Source organism: Excalfactoria chinensis, chromosome 2 (genome assembly GCF_039878825.1).
Source record: "Excalfactoria chinensis isolate bCotChi1 chromosome 2, bCotChi1.hap2, whole genome shotgun sequence".
Classification (NCBI taxonomy): Eukaryota; Metazoa; Chordata; class Aves; order Galliformes; family Phasianidae; genus Excalfactoria; species Excalfactoria chinensis.
This window is the reverse complement of record NC_092826.1, coordinates 89638294-89654447: the sequence shown is the minus strand read 5'-3', so window position 1 is coordinate 89654447 and position 16154 is coordinate 89638294. Positions and strand designations below refer to the sequence as shown.

Here is a 16154-nt window from a genome sequence, read left to right as displayed (position 1 = left end):
GGAGTAGGCAGAAGTTAAAAATTGTTTCCATTATTGATGAATTTGTAACAAAAATACAGTATATAAACCAAAATTTCCCATCTGGTGCAACAAGTAAATGTTAACTAAAAATCCATACCAATCTTTGCATATGTTACATTCTTACCTTGTATTGCTGTGATTTCAGAAGGATGGGCAGGATAAGTATGGTGGGCTTTTTAACTCTTATGCTGGTATTTGCCAAAGTTCTGATACCTGAGGCACTTCTTTATGGATTCAAATTTGTAGCAGCAACTCAGATCTGTGTGTGAGCAGATGTAGTTGTTGGGACAGGCACAGGGTGTACTGTGTCCATAGGCTTCTCAGGGCCTCTTACTTTGCCCAAGCAAAGAGTGGATGGACAGAAGGTGCATCGCAGTGCTCCTGCGTTCTGGGCATGTTAATTCTAAAGGAATTTTATAGCTACAGTTCTCTGGGCCAAGAACTTGAGAAACAGATGGAGAGTTTTATCCAAATGTTTCTGAGGCTTCCTTATTTGTCGTCTCTTTAAATCATGAATATTTTTGCTGCACTTTCAATTTAAAAAAAAAAAAAAAAAGGAAAAAGGACAAGAGTACAAAGGACTGTTTATTTTTCATTAAAAAAAAAAAAAGGATAGTAATGCTTGTAATGTAGAAGATGCTCTTACTCAAGTCAGTAGAACAACTGTAATGCATTCATGTTGTCACTAAAATTCATCTTGTCATTAAAAAAAAAGGAAGCAAACAGTAAGTATTCTCTTGTTGTCTGCTGTAAAGATGGTGAAACTAGGTTTATGTCCTGTTTTGGAAGGTCATTTTCCTGCTTCAGTTGTTTGATGAAGGGCAGTGAGTTCTTACGATCTTTGTGGACCACTTTCTCTTACTTTATGACATCAATCAGTAGCCTGTAGTTTAACAGAAAGTAAACTCCATTGCAAATTAAGGTAACAAAGTTTATCTTCCTCTTCCTTGTAGCACAATGGCTGACAATAAAGCAAAGTCGACCAAACCTGGAAATAAGACTCCTCCAAGGTCTCCTTCAGATCCAACTAAGGACCGAGCTGCAAAACGATTATCCTGTGATTCAAATAGCTCCCATGAGGGAGCTATGGCAGGGGAAATAAGTGCTCTGGAAGAGACCTTTAGAAAATTTGCTATCCATGGTGATACAAGAGCCACAGGAAAAGAAATGCATGGGAAGAACTGGTCTAAGCTGTGTAAGGACTGTCAGGTGATAGATGGGAAGAATGTGACAATCACAGATGTTGACATTGTCTTCAGTAAAATCAAGTAAGTTCCTTTCTGCTATTGTTTCTTTGTCTCTCCGGTATGTTTTGTGGATAACCATCTAAACTTATCTTTGATTCCTCAAGGACCTTGTAAGTCACTTATGCCTTTGTCACAGTCAGTCTCTTTAAAAAATGTTCCTTAGTGAAGCTGTTGCTTTCAGTTTCTGCCTGTTACATTAACCTGACTTCAGCATAGCAGGTGTTGAAGAGTAATGTGGTGCACAGAGATGGAATAACCTGTATCTGTCTTGACTATGTCCTAATGAGCTTTATTTATTTATTTATTTATTTATTTATTTTTTAACTACAGAAAATGCTGTAGAATGAATGTTTCCTGAATGAAGTCAGGATGTAGTTTTACGTCTTGACCAAATTCAGCCTCAAAGAATGAAGGTGGATTATATACCAAGGCCTTTTTCCACACATAGTCTTGATGTCCAGCAAAACAGCTGCTTGTATTTAAAGTGTAGGGTACTGGTCACACCAAACTGGTTATTTTTTTTCTTGACTTTGACGTATGATGCTGGCGTTTATTTTTAGAATTTCTTTAGCTTTTGTCAAGTTTAATTCTCTTTCATTACAGGAAACAATAAAATCTTGATACTACTTTCTCATATTGGTGTCCAGGCAAGTTAATGATAGGGCAACTAATGATAATTAGTTGATTAAAAGTAGTATCTATTGTGGTACCTGCTAGAGCAGAAATGAATCCAGTTCCATTTTGCAGGAGTCAGTTGTGAGGTGGCAGGGATTTAGGGCTGAAGAGGAACATCCGTGCATCACGCTGCCATTGATCAGCAGCCTCTGCTTAGCCCAGGGTTTCTTGTATGCTGTGCAGCGTGCCTGTTCAGCATTTAACTCAGATTGCTGCTGAGTGAACATTTCAGAAGAGAGTTGCTATCTTTCCCCTCTCACTTCTTTACCTAGTAGTTGGAATACATTTGCATTTGTTGCAGTTACCTTAATTGTTTATTAGTTATTTACTCCTTCCTTATTTGCATATATATAATGTATTTTAAAACTACTTTTCCTTTATTTCTCTTTTATTTCAGATTTAACCCTAAGCTAAAGGTTAACGATAAATTTGGAGTGCATCAAGAAAGGCCTACTCAGTATATAAACTCTTATCTTACAGTGAGCTATTTCCAAACAGAGCGCTAGGGTGCTTTTTGGGTCATTTTTGTTTGACAATTCAAGTTTTATTTCTTTTTTTTTTTTTTTTTTTTTTTTTTTTTTTTTTTTTTTTGCATCCCTGTTGAATGGAAAACATTAAATGCTGTAAAAGTGTTTCCAGCACCTCGGAAGCTGCAGTGTACTGCTCCTATGATAAATGAAAGAGTTAAGTTTTTGGGAATCTGAAGGCTGTGTACTTCACTGCTGCCTTTTTGTTCACCAGCTTCACTCTAATCTCACAAGACAGACTTTGACCCATAATTCTGATAGCCATCCATAGAGTTTCACTGAGATGGTGTTGGTGGCTATTGGAAGCTGGCCAGGGAACACAGTCCATATACTAGAAGAAATGTTTTGTTGTCTGAGGTTACAGTTGCATTTAGCCAAATGAATTTTCTGTCAGGTCTTTCACTGGGAAAAGGAGTGCATTTAGCAAAGTTTGTTTTCTAGCCAGCAGTGCTTGTAGTGAATGACAATGACAAGCTTTGTTAGAATACTAGAAAATAAGTACTATCTCTATGCATAAGGTCCCTGTTTGCCATCTTGCTAACTTTCTCAGGATTGAATTATTGTTCTGCTACAGATGCTTTATTTATTTTTAATATTTTAGCTTAACTTTTACGCTTGAAAACAAGTTAAGTTGCAATCATATTCTATGAGGAAAAAACATTTTACAGATTACTGTGTTTGAAATTTTAATGATAGGACCAGAAGTATTATGTCTCTTTTAAAAAAAAACACAAATCAACAAAAAAAACCCAAAAACTTCAGCTTTTTCTTTCTGGTGAAATGTGGAGTTTAATATAAATATCTTAGTTTTAGCTTACTCCAAGGATTTCTTTTTCCACTTACAATTTTTATTGTATATTGACATCTTTCCTTTGTATTTGGTGTGCTAGGAGCAGTAATGCATTCTGGGTATACTGATCTTAGTGGCTTGCAACTTGCAGCTATGCAGTAGCATTTAGAAATAAATGGTTTTCATGGGAATGGGAATTCCATTATTATCCTTTTAGTAGCTGAAATGATAGCCAGCTTTCTCAAAAATTTCTGTGCATTAACTGACTTGTTTCTTTCATGCAACTCTTCCAGATTTGCAGAATTTTGTTGGTAATGCTTCTAGTGTGCTTGCAAGATGGGTTGAGTGAATCTTACTGCCTTAGAGAAGGCAGTCTCATTGGTGACACAGGAAAAGGACACATAAATGTTCTTAATTTAGTATGAAAAATATGTCTGCGTTCTTGTTAATCCTGCAAGACTGAGAGACACAACACAACGGTCTAAGAACTTGAGGGTTTTTGTATTAAGGAAAGCAGAATATCTAATAATAGGTGTTACAGATCTCTGACCAGCACTGTGGCATGTTGTTCTAGGAACTTAAATTTCTTTGTTGAGGTCAACAACTGCACTCAGGAATGTGGTATGTTAGCTATGCCATACACATACTTCGTTTGTTGTATGTAGTTAATATGGTAATAGCCATGATATAAATGCCTCTGCTGTTATTTTAGAAGTGTTATCACTCAGTACTACAAGAGAATGCTTTAAGCACTGCCATAAAACTGTTAATTCTATGATATTATTAGACAGAAAAATCAAAATATTTCTGTTTATACTGACATGTTACTATGGTTGCAGGCAGGCCTGGGTGACATCAGGGCTTGGATCCATTATGAGCATTTATTTAGGTAGTTGTCTCTATGGTAACATTTGTTTGTTTTGATGTTACTATGTGTTAAATCTTAAACAAATTTTTGCAGTTCTATACAGGATTGTTACTGAAAGCTTTTTAATCTACAGAAGCTATACAAATATACCATACTCTCCACCCTTAAAAAATATTTTTGGTGAAAGATCAAATAAAAGCATAATTGTCCTCTGAGATTCCATTAATAGTTTCTTATGTTACTTTGACATGTTTTCTTGTTGCTGAGGAAGCCATGTGTTCTGAAGGCCAGAAAACACTCCTCCATCTTTTCGAGAAAGGAAGTTTTTGTTCCCATGGAGAATCTTCACAACAATTTTCATGTGCCCTGAACAGTTCCACTCATCCTCTATATTTAGTACATCTTGCAGAGTCAGCTGTTTAGCCTAGTTCCCACACTCTGGATCTGTCAAGTCTCTATAGGAGTGCTTCCACCTGAGATCAGCTTGGACTTAGTACTGCAATAGTTAACCATTGCTACAAGACTGTGAAAGATTTAAGATTGATGTTTTCACTAAGAAGGTGGCAAGATTGTGTGCCTATTTTCCTTATTTGTTGATACTCCAAAAGTAATGCCTCCTACTTATTTCCACGGACACTACAACAAATACAAAGAGTGCTATAGTAATATTTGCTGGAGCAAATGTTCAGCTACAAAACACTATTTTTCAATATAGTCACCGCTATTAGCTATGCATTTTTCCTAGCAGTGAACAAGAGCGTGTATGCTGTGCTTGTGAAAGTCTGCACCAGCAGAGGCAATTCATACTTTCACAGCTGCTATGTTGACATAGTTGGTAGGAAAATGTTGCCCATGCAGTCCATATTTCATTGACACACTCAGTTGGAAGATGCCAAATCCAGACTATATGGTGAGTGTGGTAGGACAGTCCAGCCAAGATAGGCAGTGTGCTCTACAGTTTTCGAACTGGTACGGGACCCAGCATTACTGTGTTGTGAGAGAAGGGTTGTCTTCCTCTCTGGGTTTGAACTTCCAGAGTCAGCCTGCAGTTTAGTCAGCCTTGCAGCGCATCATTCAGAGTTGATGGTTTGTCTGTTTTCCTGGAAATCCAGAAGGATCAACCCTTTTCTATCCCTGAAAACCAATCAAACTGTTTAAGTCCTTAGTATCATGGTGAATACTTCAGTGTTGCTCTCCTTTCATGATTGTGGCACAAGCTTCTGGGGATACTTATAAACCTTTGATGGCAAAATTTTGATAGAGGTCCTGTTGAATCCAGAAAATTCATGATCGCTTACCTGTATCAGCTGTATCTGCTGTGAACAGGCCAGGTCTGTGCAGCAACATAACTTTCAATAGATGCGTTTTTCTCCTGCAAATTGTATTATTCTGCTTTATTATATTCTTCTTTTTGTGTATGTGTGTACCTTTATTGCCTTTTTAACTGTCATTACCTTTTGTCTCAGTGATTTTGCTTCTTAAGCGTGCTTGTTGCTTTAGATCAAAATTGAAAATTGAATGTTTAGCTCTCTGCAGTTCTTATTGCTCTATAAACTGGTCTTTGCCTTTCAAGATAACAGATAAACCAAAATTTGCCAGAGTTAGTAGAGGTGACATAAGAAAGAAAGCAAGAGAGGTCTTGGACTTTTGTTAAGCTCGTCTGGATTCAAAAGACTACAGCTTTAATTTTCCATGTTTGCTCTGAGAGCTATTGCTCTTCCAGGGAAATGGAGATCTTCTGGGGATTGTAATGCTTTCTAATTGGATCACCTTCTAGGAGAAGGTTTGGACACTAAGCCCAGAAAAATAATGTATTCTCAAGAAGTTAGATTAATCTTTTTTGTTATTGTCTGTGGGTATGTGTACTTCCAAAGGTTTTCTGGACTATTTTTTAACAGGCATAAAAGTACAAGACTCTAGAAGAGGAATAAGCCACCATAATCTAATGAGAAGAATTAATTCTGTTGACTCTTCATCTCTGCTGACACAGCAGAGCATTGTACCACTTAGTGCCATTTGTGATCATGAGCACCAGCAGCTGCAGAGCAATGGTGATATTTGGCACCAGGCTGTGACTCCCGTGACACATGACAGCACTAGCTTCATGGCCCAGATGTCTTGAATCTTTATTCTGTGCTTTTCAGCTGAAAACATTGTTTGAAAAAAGATAGTAAACTAATGACTGAAGCAATTGTGCTGATAGTGGCTGTGTAATCTATGCTGTGCAAAAGATAGGACTGATAGTTTTTAACTCATAACAAGGATGTTTTGTTTTTCTATCAGCCAACAACAGACATAGAGTGACAATGTAACATGGTAGTAGTTCATTCACCACAACTGAAAAATCTGTATAAGAAAACAAGATCTGTGTTTACTGATTGGAGTTCTTTATACAAGATTTCCAGGTATGTTCTTTACAATATACCAGCCAATACTGGATTTGTCTGTTACCTGGTATTTGAGGTGTTTGTTACTCAGCATGTTGTTTGTTGAGCTTTTGAAAGGAGCTGACAACACTGAGAACTGAGATATTACTTGACTTGCAAGACCCAGAGCAGCATGGGATTGATATGAGAAGTTACGGAAGTGAGGATTTGTAGAGGAGACAACAGCTTGGGCTCATTATCTGGTACAGTCTGTATTTAACAAAAATGTATGTTCAAGTCTGCAGCAATGAGGGTCTGTGCTGTGGGACAGGTGGAGTGGTGATTATACTGCTTACAATCCTATCCAATCATTTTCCCCAGCATAATTTGTGGTACTAGGAGAAGTTAATTAAAAAACCTATTTTGATTCTCATTATGCTCAGTCTACTGTGTATCTGGAAATGGGTAACTGGGTTGGAAGAACTGCAGGGTGTCTCATTCGCCCCCTGCTGAAATGACTATTAGTTGACCATCCTTAGCACCCAGGTGGAGTTTGCTAGATTTCTCTGTCACTGTCTGTCTGTTATTGTTTAACAGGTCTGCATGGTCTCAGAAGATAAGGACATCAGCCTGGAAAAGTGCTGTCTTGTCTTTGCAAGGTCCCCTTCTCCATCCACTCTCTTGCTAGAAAAATAAAAGATGACCACCACACTAATAAGTATTTGGGACATTAACCCTTCTGCTTCTCAGTTTACAGTAGCACACCGATATTTTAGTTGTTGCTGAGCAATGCCATACAGAGCCAAGGCTTCTCATAGTATCTTGCCAGCAAGAGGGCTTGAGAGGAGCACAAGAAGCTGAGAGGGGACAGAACCAGGACAGCTGACCTAAAATGGCCAAAAGGATATTCCATACAATATCACATCATGGAAAAAAATATAAACTATGGGGAACTTTCTGGAGGGGGTGCTTCTGCTTGGAGACTGTCTGAGCATTTGTCAGTGGGTGGTGAACACTTGCTTGTACAACACTTGTTTTGTAAATATGTGTATTCTTATCATTACTGTTATTTCTCTCTTCCTTTTCTGTCTTAGTATGTAGTTTTCTTCTCAGCCTACAAGTTTTACTACTTTTTCCCTCCCACCCCTGGATCACTGGGGGCAGGGAGAATGAGTGAAACGCTTGTGATGCTGAGGTATCTGCTGGGTTAGACCACAACAGTAAGTTGATAGATAAGTACCAAATCTAAGAAAACAATGATAGCTGGACAGAAGGAGTGGCCAGAGAGATAATCTGGAACAATGGAGATATACTACTGGTAGAAAAGAATCGGGTCTGGGAATACTTGAGCAAACTGGATACACTTAAGTTCATGTACTGTAATGGGATGAACTCATGAGTTTTGAGAGAATGGGCAGATGCAATTGCTAAGCTGCTCTCAATCTTTGATTGTGGCAGTTTGGTGAGAATCATATGAGAACTGGAATACAAAAAATGTTACTCCTAACCTCAAAAAGAGAGATGTAGTTAGCTTCACCTTCTTCCTGGGGATGAAAATCAAGCAGCTGGTCCTGGAAGTCGTTTCCAGGCATGTGGACAGCAAGAATATCATTAGGAGTAGTCAGCATCCATTCACCCAAGGAGAACTCAGCTTGATCAACTTGAAAGACTTCTACAGTTAAGTGTCTGGCCTGGTAGCTAAGGACAGAGCAGTGGACACTGTCTGTCTTTGAAACACTGTCTCCTCTGTGATCCTTGTAAACAAGATGTTAATGTATGAGCTGGATATGTACAGTGAGGAGGATCAAAAACTGGCTGAATGTCTGGGCCCAGACGGTGATCATCAGTGGAGTGGAGTCTAGTTATGGGTCAGTAACTAGTGATGTACCTTGTGAATGAATACAGGGTCCAGTCCTGTTCCACGTAATTATTAATAATATGGATGATGGTGCAGGGTGTGCCCTGAGAAACTCTGCAGATGGCACAAAACTGGAAAGAGTGGCTAATACACTAAAGGGTCATACTACCATCTAGAGGGACTGTGACAGAATGGAGAAATGTGCTTACAGGAGTCTCAAGCAGTTTGTTAAGTAAAAGTACAAAATTCTGCACTTGAGAAGTAGCAACCCACTAATATATGCCAGGGACCAATGAACTGGAAAGCAGATCTGCATTAAAGGCCCTGGTGTTCACTTGTTTTGGTCGACGCCAAGTTAAGTATGGGCCAACCAGTGAGCCCTTGCTGAAAGGAAGGCTGCAAGGTTTTCCTGGGCTGCACTATCATTCCCTCTGCATGGCCCTGGTTAGGCCACAGTAGCAGTTCTATGTCCAGTTCTGGACTCTGCAGTACAAGAGTGGCATGGACATACTGAAATGCCACAGCAAGGATTGCTGTGGACTGTGTTTCCTTCTACAAGGAAAAGTCAAGGGAGCTAGGACTATTCAACCTAGGGAGTAGAATTGGTCATATGTTTGTTTACTTATTGATCTGGGTGGAAGCAGCAATACTATATGAATATGTGTAGATTTAGTGTGCTGGGCTAGGTTGTTTTTTGTTGTTGTTGTTGTTTTTATTGTCACCACACTGCAGCATCTGCTTTCTGAAAAATGTCAAGTGTTACCCTATTTGTACTGAGCTTGCTTATTCATTATAATTCAGTTTCAGGTTAACTTGTTCCGTAAAAATACCTCAGTGTGTTCTGTATTTCCCCATTCTTTTTTTGAGATAAAGGTCACACTGAAGCTATTAGGAAAAGTGTGCTGAGCAAAACTGTGCCATCAGCACAGAATTTTGTCTTCTGGCATTTCTCCAAACACCAAACCTTAGAGAATCAATTTTCAGCATTTCTTAGCTGATTGTGATTATGCATACGTGATCTTCAACAATTCTGTGTTCACTAACTAAAATGTTTTTTTAAACCCGATGCTTGCATACATAGTGTTCTAGATGACTTCTATATAATCTGAACCAGGAACTGTCTGCCAAATATCACAAGGGGAGAATTTGGAGACTACTCGAGAAAGTTTGAATTTGGTATACAGATTACCTTTGGCTTTTATTTTGTTGTCCAAAGAGGACTGAAAAAATGTTTGAGTAAAGGCATGCAAGACGACTTTGAAAATAACTCTTAAAGCACCTCTTTAAGTTTAGCTTATTTCCTATTTTCTTATATCTGCAAGAATTAGGTTGGACTCATAGATTTCCTATTTTGTTTTTCATTTCCTGTTTATTTTATTTTATTTTATTTTATTTTATTTTATTTTATTTTATTTTATTTTATTTTATTTTATTTTATTTTATTTTATTTTATTTTATTTCTGAATGATAGACTCATGCCTTTTTTGTGTGTGTGTGCACTTGCTTGGACTAAGCAAATCAGGTTTGTTCCTGGTTGGAGTAACTTGATGTTTCTGCCAGCTCCTAGCTTATTAAACAATGTTTTAAAACCTGTTCTTGGTCTGGATAAAGTATTGGAACACTGACGATCTAGATCTCAAGTGGATGCTTAATAAAAAAGGAAAATCTGTTGTGGCCAGAGGAATATTTTGCACATGTAGATGCATATAGGTTTCCTATTTTCAAATAATGCAGTTGTTTTCAGATTATTTTCTGTTGGATATCTCTTCAAATATTCTAATTGTAAACATTCTAATATCGAAATATTCTAATTGTAAACATTCTAATATAGAAATATTCTAATTGTAAACAGTTAGACTGTTCTGGCCATAGTCTGCCTATTCCCTTGATTTCTGTTCTGTATAATGGGTATGGCTGCTGGCAATTCAGGAAAATTACATTTGTAATTTTAAGTCACTTACTTAGGGAGTTGGGGAGCAGGGAAGGTTTGTGAACATTGGAGTTGTATGGAAATTCAAATCTAAATTGATTGGTGGAGATTCCTAAGGTGGAAAGGTTGGCAGTTTTTATTCCCCGCTTCCAGAGATTCCTTGTGACTCCCACCCTCACCTTCTCCCACCCCCATAGTTCTCCCTTTCCTGTGGGAGAGTAATTCCCCAGAAGGGGTGACATGCAGTTTCTTCCTTACTTTATATTATGTATCTTGGTTTTTTGGAAAGAGAAATTGGGGTATTTCTACTGTGTGTATACCTTCTCTCTGAAGTCTCCTTTCTTGAAGCATATGGTTTAGCTCTGGGCAGTTGATCATGCCTGACAGGTTCATTGTGGGTTTTTCTGTGTATGTCCTCTGCAAATGGACTGCCATTGTATTTAGTTTTTCTTCCTCCGCTTGACGTATTGTTCTTCATTTCACACCTTTCTTCTTCTATCCATGGGCATTGATTCCTAAAGTCTGAGCTTATGCTCTCAGTTAAAGCCAGTTGTTTATTCTCAGTATTACCGTTTTCTCATATGTCCAGCAGAAAATGTTCCTACAAATAAAAGTATATCTAGGTTTTCTGCTTCTGTCTTCTGATTTATTAAAAAAACCCAACATCCATGCACTCTTACTTACCTGAGCATATCTTACCCTTCATTGTTGTTGAGCTTTCATTGGAATCAGAAATTGCTTTTATGCTTATATAAGATGTGACATGATGAAATTCCAGTCTCGTGGAATCCTTTGAAAAATTTGAGCATTGCTGTTTTACAGCCATCTGGTAACAATATTTTCTTATTTGGACAATCTTATAAAAACATGTTGATTTTCAACTCTATGTCATTAAACTCTAAAGGCAAATCCCACCTCAGATTAGATGAGACTGATGCTCTGACTTCTGTAGCATCATTTTTCTGTGCTAAGGTTTAAATTATGCTTTAAAAAGAAGGGAGAATTTGATTTATAGTATTAAATATAATTTTCTCTCTGTAAAAAACAAAAAACAAAAACAAAAACAAAACCACAAAAACAAAACAAACAAACAAACAAAAAAAACAAAAAACAAAAAACAAAAAAGCCTGTCAAATTACTTGACCATGAAATATGAATAAACTTGTTTTATCTTGGTGGTGTGATCACTAAGAAATAGCTGCAGTGCCTGAGTAACAGATAAATGTGAATTAAAGGATGTTCTTTTGTGTTCTTTTCCCTTTAATTTTCTTCATTTGGTGAATTTCTTTTTGCTTATTCTGAACAGTCCTGAACAGTTCTGAATTAGAGTCGGAATCTTGTCAAAGATATCATTGCAAACGGGGAAGAATGTCTAGAATACTATAAGAACAAGCAATAAAATGTTCAAATTGCACTTGTAATTTTACTTGAACTTTGTAGTGATTTAAAAACAATCTTTCTAACACTCTCACCTGCCTACCCTTCACCTTGCCATCATGTGAATTGGCTAAACATATTTGAAAAATACTGTTTTTATAGAAATAAAGATCCTATCTGGTAATTTAGAAAATTTCTCATAATGCTAGACCTTGCAAAAAGATAGGACTAGGCTTTTTTCTTGAAATAACACAAAAGTCTGCAGAGAACAAACAAACAAAAAATACTCCAGGAAAGTTGAAGTAAAATTCTAAGAAATTCTAAGAAAATTTTGATTTTGATGAAATTTTAATGAAATTTTAAGAAAAAATTGAGAGAAGAAGACATTTGGATAATATTTTGCTGGCAAAAAATCTTGGATATTCACTGTTGTTGCATAAGAGTGAGTTAGATTTGGTTCTTATTCTCTTTACCTGCATGATGGTTTACTTAATGAAACCTTAATTAGAGCTCTAAAGAGACTTAATGATTTAAGAGCTTACAGTGTTAAATCCTATATAATAATGCCATTTTTCTTTGAGTTTCTGTGATTGTTTCAGTTTTTTCTCAGTGAAATAAGATGTGGTATCACATAATCATGCAACATCAGGTCCTTAGTGAAACACATTTTTTTCTGTTGAGTTTCATTAATAACAATAGCACTGTCTCTTAAGTATGTGATTTCTACTTTGGAGTCTTTTTTTTTTCACTCCTCTTTGAAGTGTCACACAATGTTCTTAGAATTGGTTAACTGCGCTCATCAAAGGTAACTTGTCTTATCTGAATGTCAGCCCAGTCAAAACATAAACATTACATATGGAGAAACAGCAACATAGAAGGTCACTGTCAGTCAAAATCTAGAAGATGCTGGTGCTAACAATACAGTTCATCATCCTTGGTACCCTTTATCACTGATTTTCATATACTTAAATTCAGGTTAATAAATAATATGACAGAAGTAAAGAAAAAAAAAGTTATTAATATGACATCTTTGTGATCCTATTTGTATTCAATAATATTAGATCATATATATATTAGTTTTGTTTAATTCATTTGGATTAATTGCTTGGAGTCAAATGTGTTTTCTATTGCTTAGTGGTTATTTGCCTATGATTTGGTGCCCTTGCTTGACGATAGGTTCCTTTCAGCAGTGCATGTATAGAACATATTTTCACTGAAGATAGACTGCTCTCCCTTTTAATCAAACATTTCAATGCAGTAGAGTTTGAATAAAAGTAAACCTATGTACTGTTACTTTCCTGTGACGGGAATGTGTCCACTCATGTGGGATTGTTGGTGGGCTCTAGACTGATGGTTTGTATAATTCCTGCTTTTCCTTAGTGATCAGCAATGAGTACGTGTGCATTGTTCAGCTCTAAAAGAAAGTACAGACAACATTAATTCTCTGCGATGTCTGGTCAGCAGTAATTCTTTTGCCATAAGCCTCTACACTTCAACAACAAAAAACTTTTGAAGCTATAGTGGCTATATAATCTTCCACTCTTTGAAAGAGGATGTGCTATTTAGGTGTGATGTGCTGTAATAGGGAAGAGCTTCATATCACTAGGTTGTGTAAGCTTGTCATAACTTGAGGAAGATTGTTGAATGAAATCATTAGGTATTGATAATCTTCACCTGTCTTTAACTGCTTTTCCTCTCACCCTCTTCATTCCCATCTGTCCAGGTCAGTATGCATAAGGTTTGGGAAGTCAAGTGCGTAACTCAAGGGGGGTATTGATGTTGAATGAGAAGAGGCAATAATCAACATTATTACAGCAAAAATCTCCTAGATTAGAGTAGAATGAATTCTAACCTTTTTCTCCAAACCAGAACTGACCCCAGCATGCATTCCTGTCCAGCATCGTACATCATTTCTCCTGCTCTGGACTGTTATAAGAGATTGGACCCTAGTCATGGATGAAATGAACTCTGTGGACAATTTAGAGGGATAGCCCATTGACTACAGCAATGATACCTATGTAATTAATCAGGGTGTGTGACAAAGTGTTGGGTGTAAATGGTATGGAATAAAAGGTGAATATTGACCTGGTTTCAGTCAAAACTGTTAATTGTGCACTGATGTTTCGATAGTTGCTGATGGGAATGTGCCTGGGGCCAGGCTGGGCCACTCAGCAGAGATGAGCTATTGCCTTTATGGCATGGCATGGCAGCAGATTATGGGGTAAAGGCAGGGCAGGTGGCCTGAATTAGGAAAAGAATTACTCCATACCATGTGAAATCATATGGAAGGCTATAAATTTGTGGGGAGTTGGACAAGGGGCAGCTGATGCTTGGGGTTGCTGGGCATTGTTCAGTGGTTGGTGAGGACTCGTAATGTTTGCAGGATGTTGGTCGGCAGGCAGTCATGCTGTTAGCTGGGCAGCAGTCTTTGGGTAGTGAACAAATTGCATTGCTATATATATATGTATGTATATATGTATACATATGCACAGTTATATATGTATATATGTATACATATGCACTGTTATATATATGTGTGTGTGTGTGTATGTATATATATACAGTTATCATTGCATATTTGTTTCCTTTTTTCCCTTCTGTCTTAGTAAATAGCTTTTATCTAAATCCACAAGTTGTATTCTATTTCCAGTGCTGTCAAAGATACCTACTAGTGGTGCAGTGAACTACTCAAGTCCTCTTGCTTAGGATTTTTAAGGCACTTCACAAGCTGTCGCATCTTCACGTACTTAAAATGATCTAGATGTGTTATACATGTCTCATTCTCTAGTGAGACAAATATTGCCTGGAGGTGATTTGGTGCATCTGTGTTTACTTCCTGGATGAATTGTATGCTGCTATCCTTTCTGCCCTCTACTTGATTCCAGAGAGATTTCTGTCAGTTGCATATGGCTATCACTGTGTTACAAAGAGAAAAATGTAGTGCAAAATGGATTCTATGCCATGCTTGTTGTGTTGCTGTCCATGGATGATGATAAAACTGATAATGGCATTGCCCTTTGACTATGGGGTAAGTGAACCTGTTCAGTTTTAGTCCTGATTGGGCCAGGTTGCTAGAACCAAGCAAGTTATATCTATAGAGTAATTGTGAAGGTTGTCTAGACATCTTGGTTTTTTGGTTCTGATCCTTCTGTGAAGGGAACTAATTTCTGTTCAATAGCCATATGCTCAAAGGTGTGTCTCCACTCCAAATATTACTTGGGTGAAAGTATCTATTATAGATTCTTCCGATGATCATTTTGCCAAGGGTATCTTTGGGGAGGATATCTTCTTTCCTAAGAATTTGCCAATTGAATCCTGTTTCCATCAAAATCCAGATGTTCAATTTCTTTATCCCAGTTCTACCCATTAATTGAGCAGGAGTCTCTGATGCAGACTGCTGCTTCAATTTGTATTTTCTCTTGGTTCATTTACTGCTGCATTTCTTTAAAGCTGTTAAATATTACAGTGTACAAAACCTGGTGGAGTTGCACTGCAGTATCTTTCTTCTGCCCTCTCTATTTGTATTTGTAAATAGAAAACTCTGTTAGCATGTGAAAATCAGTGAGTTTCCAGCTGCAGTGAGTTTTAGTTTAGCAGATTGCTACTTACAAATTGAACAAGATCCATCTGTTTTTTTTCTATTTTAATACATTATGAGAAATAATAAAAAAGCGTGTTTCTTTTTCTTTATCTCTCTCATTATAGTGTGTGCCAGTAAGTCAGAAAGTGTGACAGATAAACCACTTGGGCATTCTGTTACCACAGAAATCCTTCGTGTTTGTCTTCTTTGGGGAGGGCATAAGTGTAGGGAGTATTCAAAATTGAGATTACTCAGATTTACAAGAGATAGTGTGACCACACATTTTTAGTGATGTCTGAATTGGCTGACACATACAAGTCTGTGGTGCATTTAACATAAACCTTAGAAACAAAGCTCATTGGATAAGAGTTTATTCAAAAACATTTGTTGTACACCCATCTGTCATTATGCTGACTCCGGACCTGTGTCAGACTTTCCATAATCCACAGACCCAAACTTTCTAGTCAGGTGACAACTGCCAACACTAAACAGTGCCAATTAGTTTATACTGCTGTAGTCCCTCCTGGCATGACAGCAAGATTAGAAGCTTCTGTCACTGTTTTTACACCATTCTTTCCCTTCTTGAATCTAAGAAAATTGGAAGAAAACATGATTAGCAAGTGGTATAGGGTGGCTTTTTGTAGATTAGAGATTTAGACAGGAAACTGTTAAATTGGAGACTGCTGTATTAACAGTCAGCTGAAATAGTGCTATTGCAGATGGATTTCTGACATTGGTTGAGGATTTTATGTTTGGGTTATATGCTGTGTAATTGTCTAGTAGACAGTTGTTAAGTATACAGGTCCAAGTAATATAGAACAGTATAAAAGTATTAATTTGCAGCAGTAAGATTTTACGTTACACTGGACTTATCTTTTTATCACGTGACAATGTTAATAATATTTGCAAATAAAT

The 16154-nt window shown here is 37.2% G+C and overlaps 1 protein-coding gene across 4 annotated transcripts in view; it reads left to right on the top strand.

The window, feature by feature from the left end:
* TPPP (tubulin polymerization promoting protein) overlaps positions 1 to 16154 on the top strand; it is a 46645-nt gene that overhangs the window by 14931 nt on the left and 15560 nt on the right. For all 4 annotated transcript variants that reach the window (XM_072327331.1, XM_072327332.1, XM_072327328.1 and 1 more), the window contains one exon: positions 975 to 1289. In XM_072327331.1, coding sequence (XP_072183432.1) covers positions 979 to 1289 — 311 coding nt within the window. In that variant the 5' untranslated portion in view covers positions 975 to 978. The remainder of the gene's footprint in view (positions 1 to 974; positions 1290 to 16154) is intronic.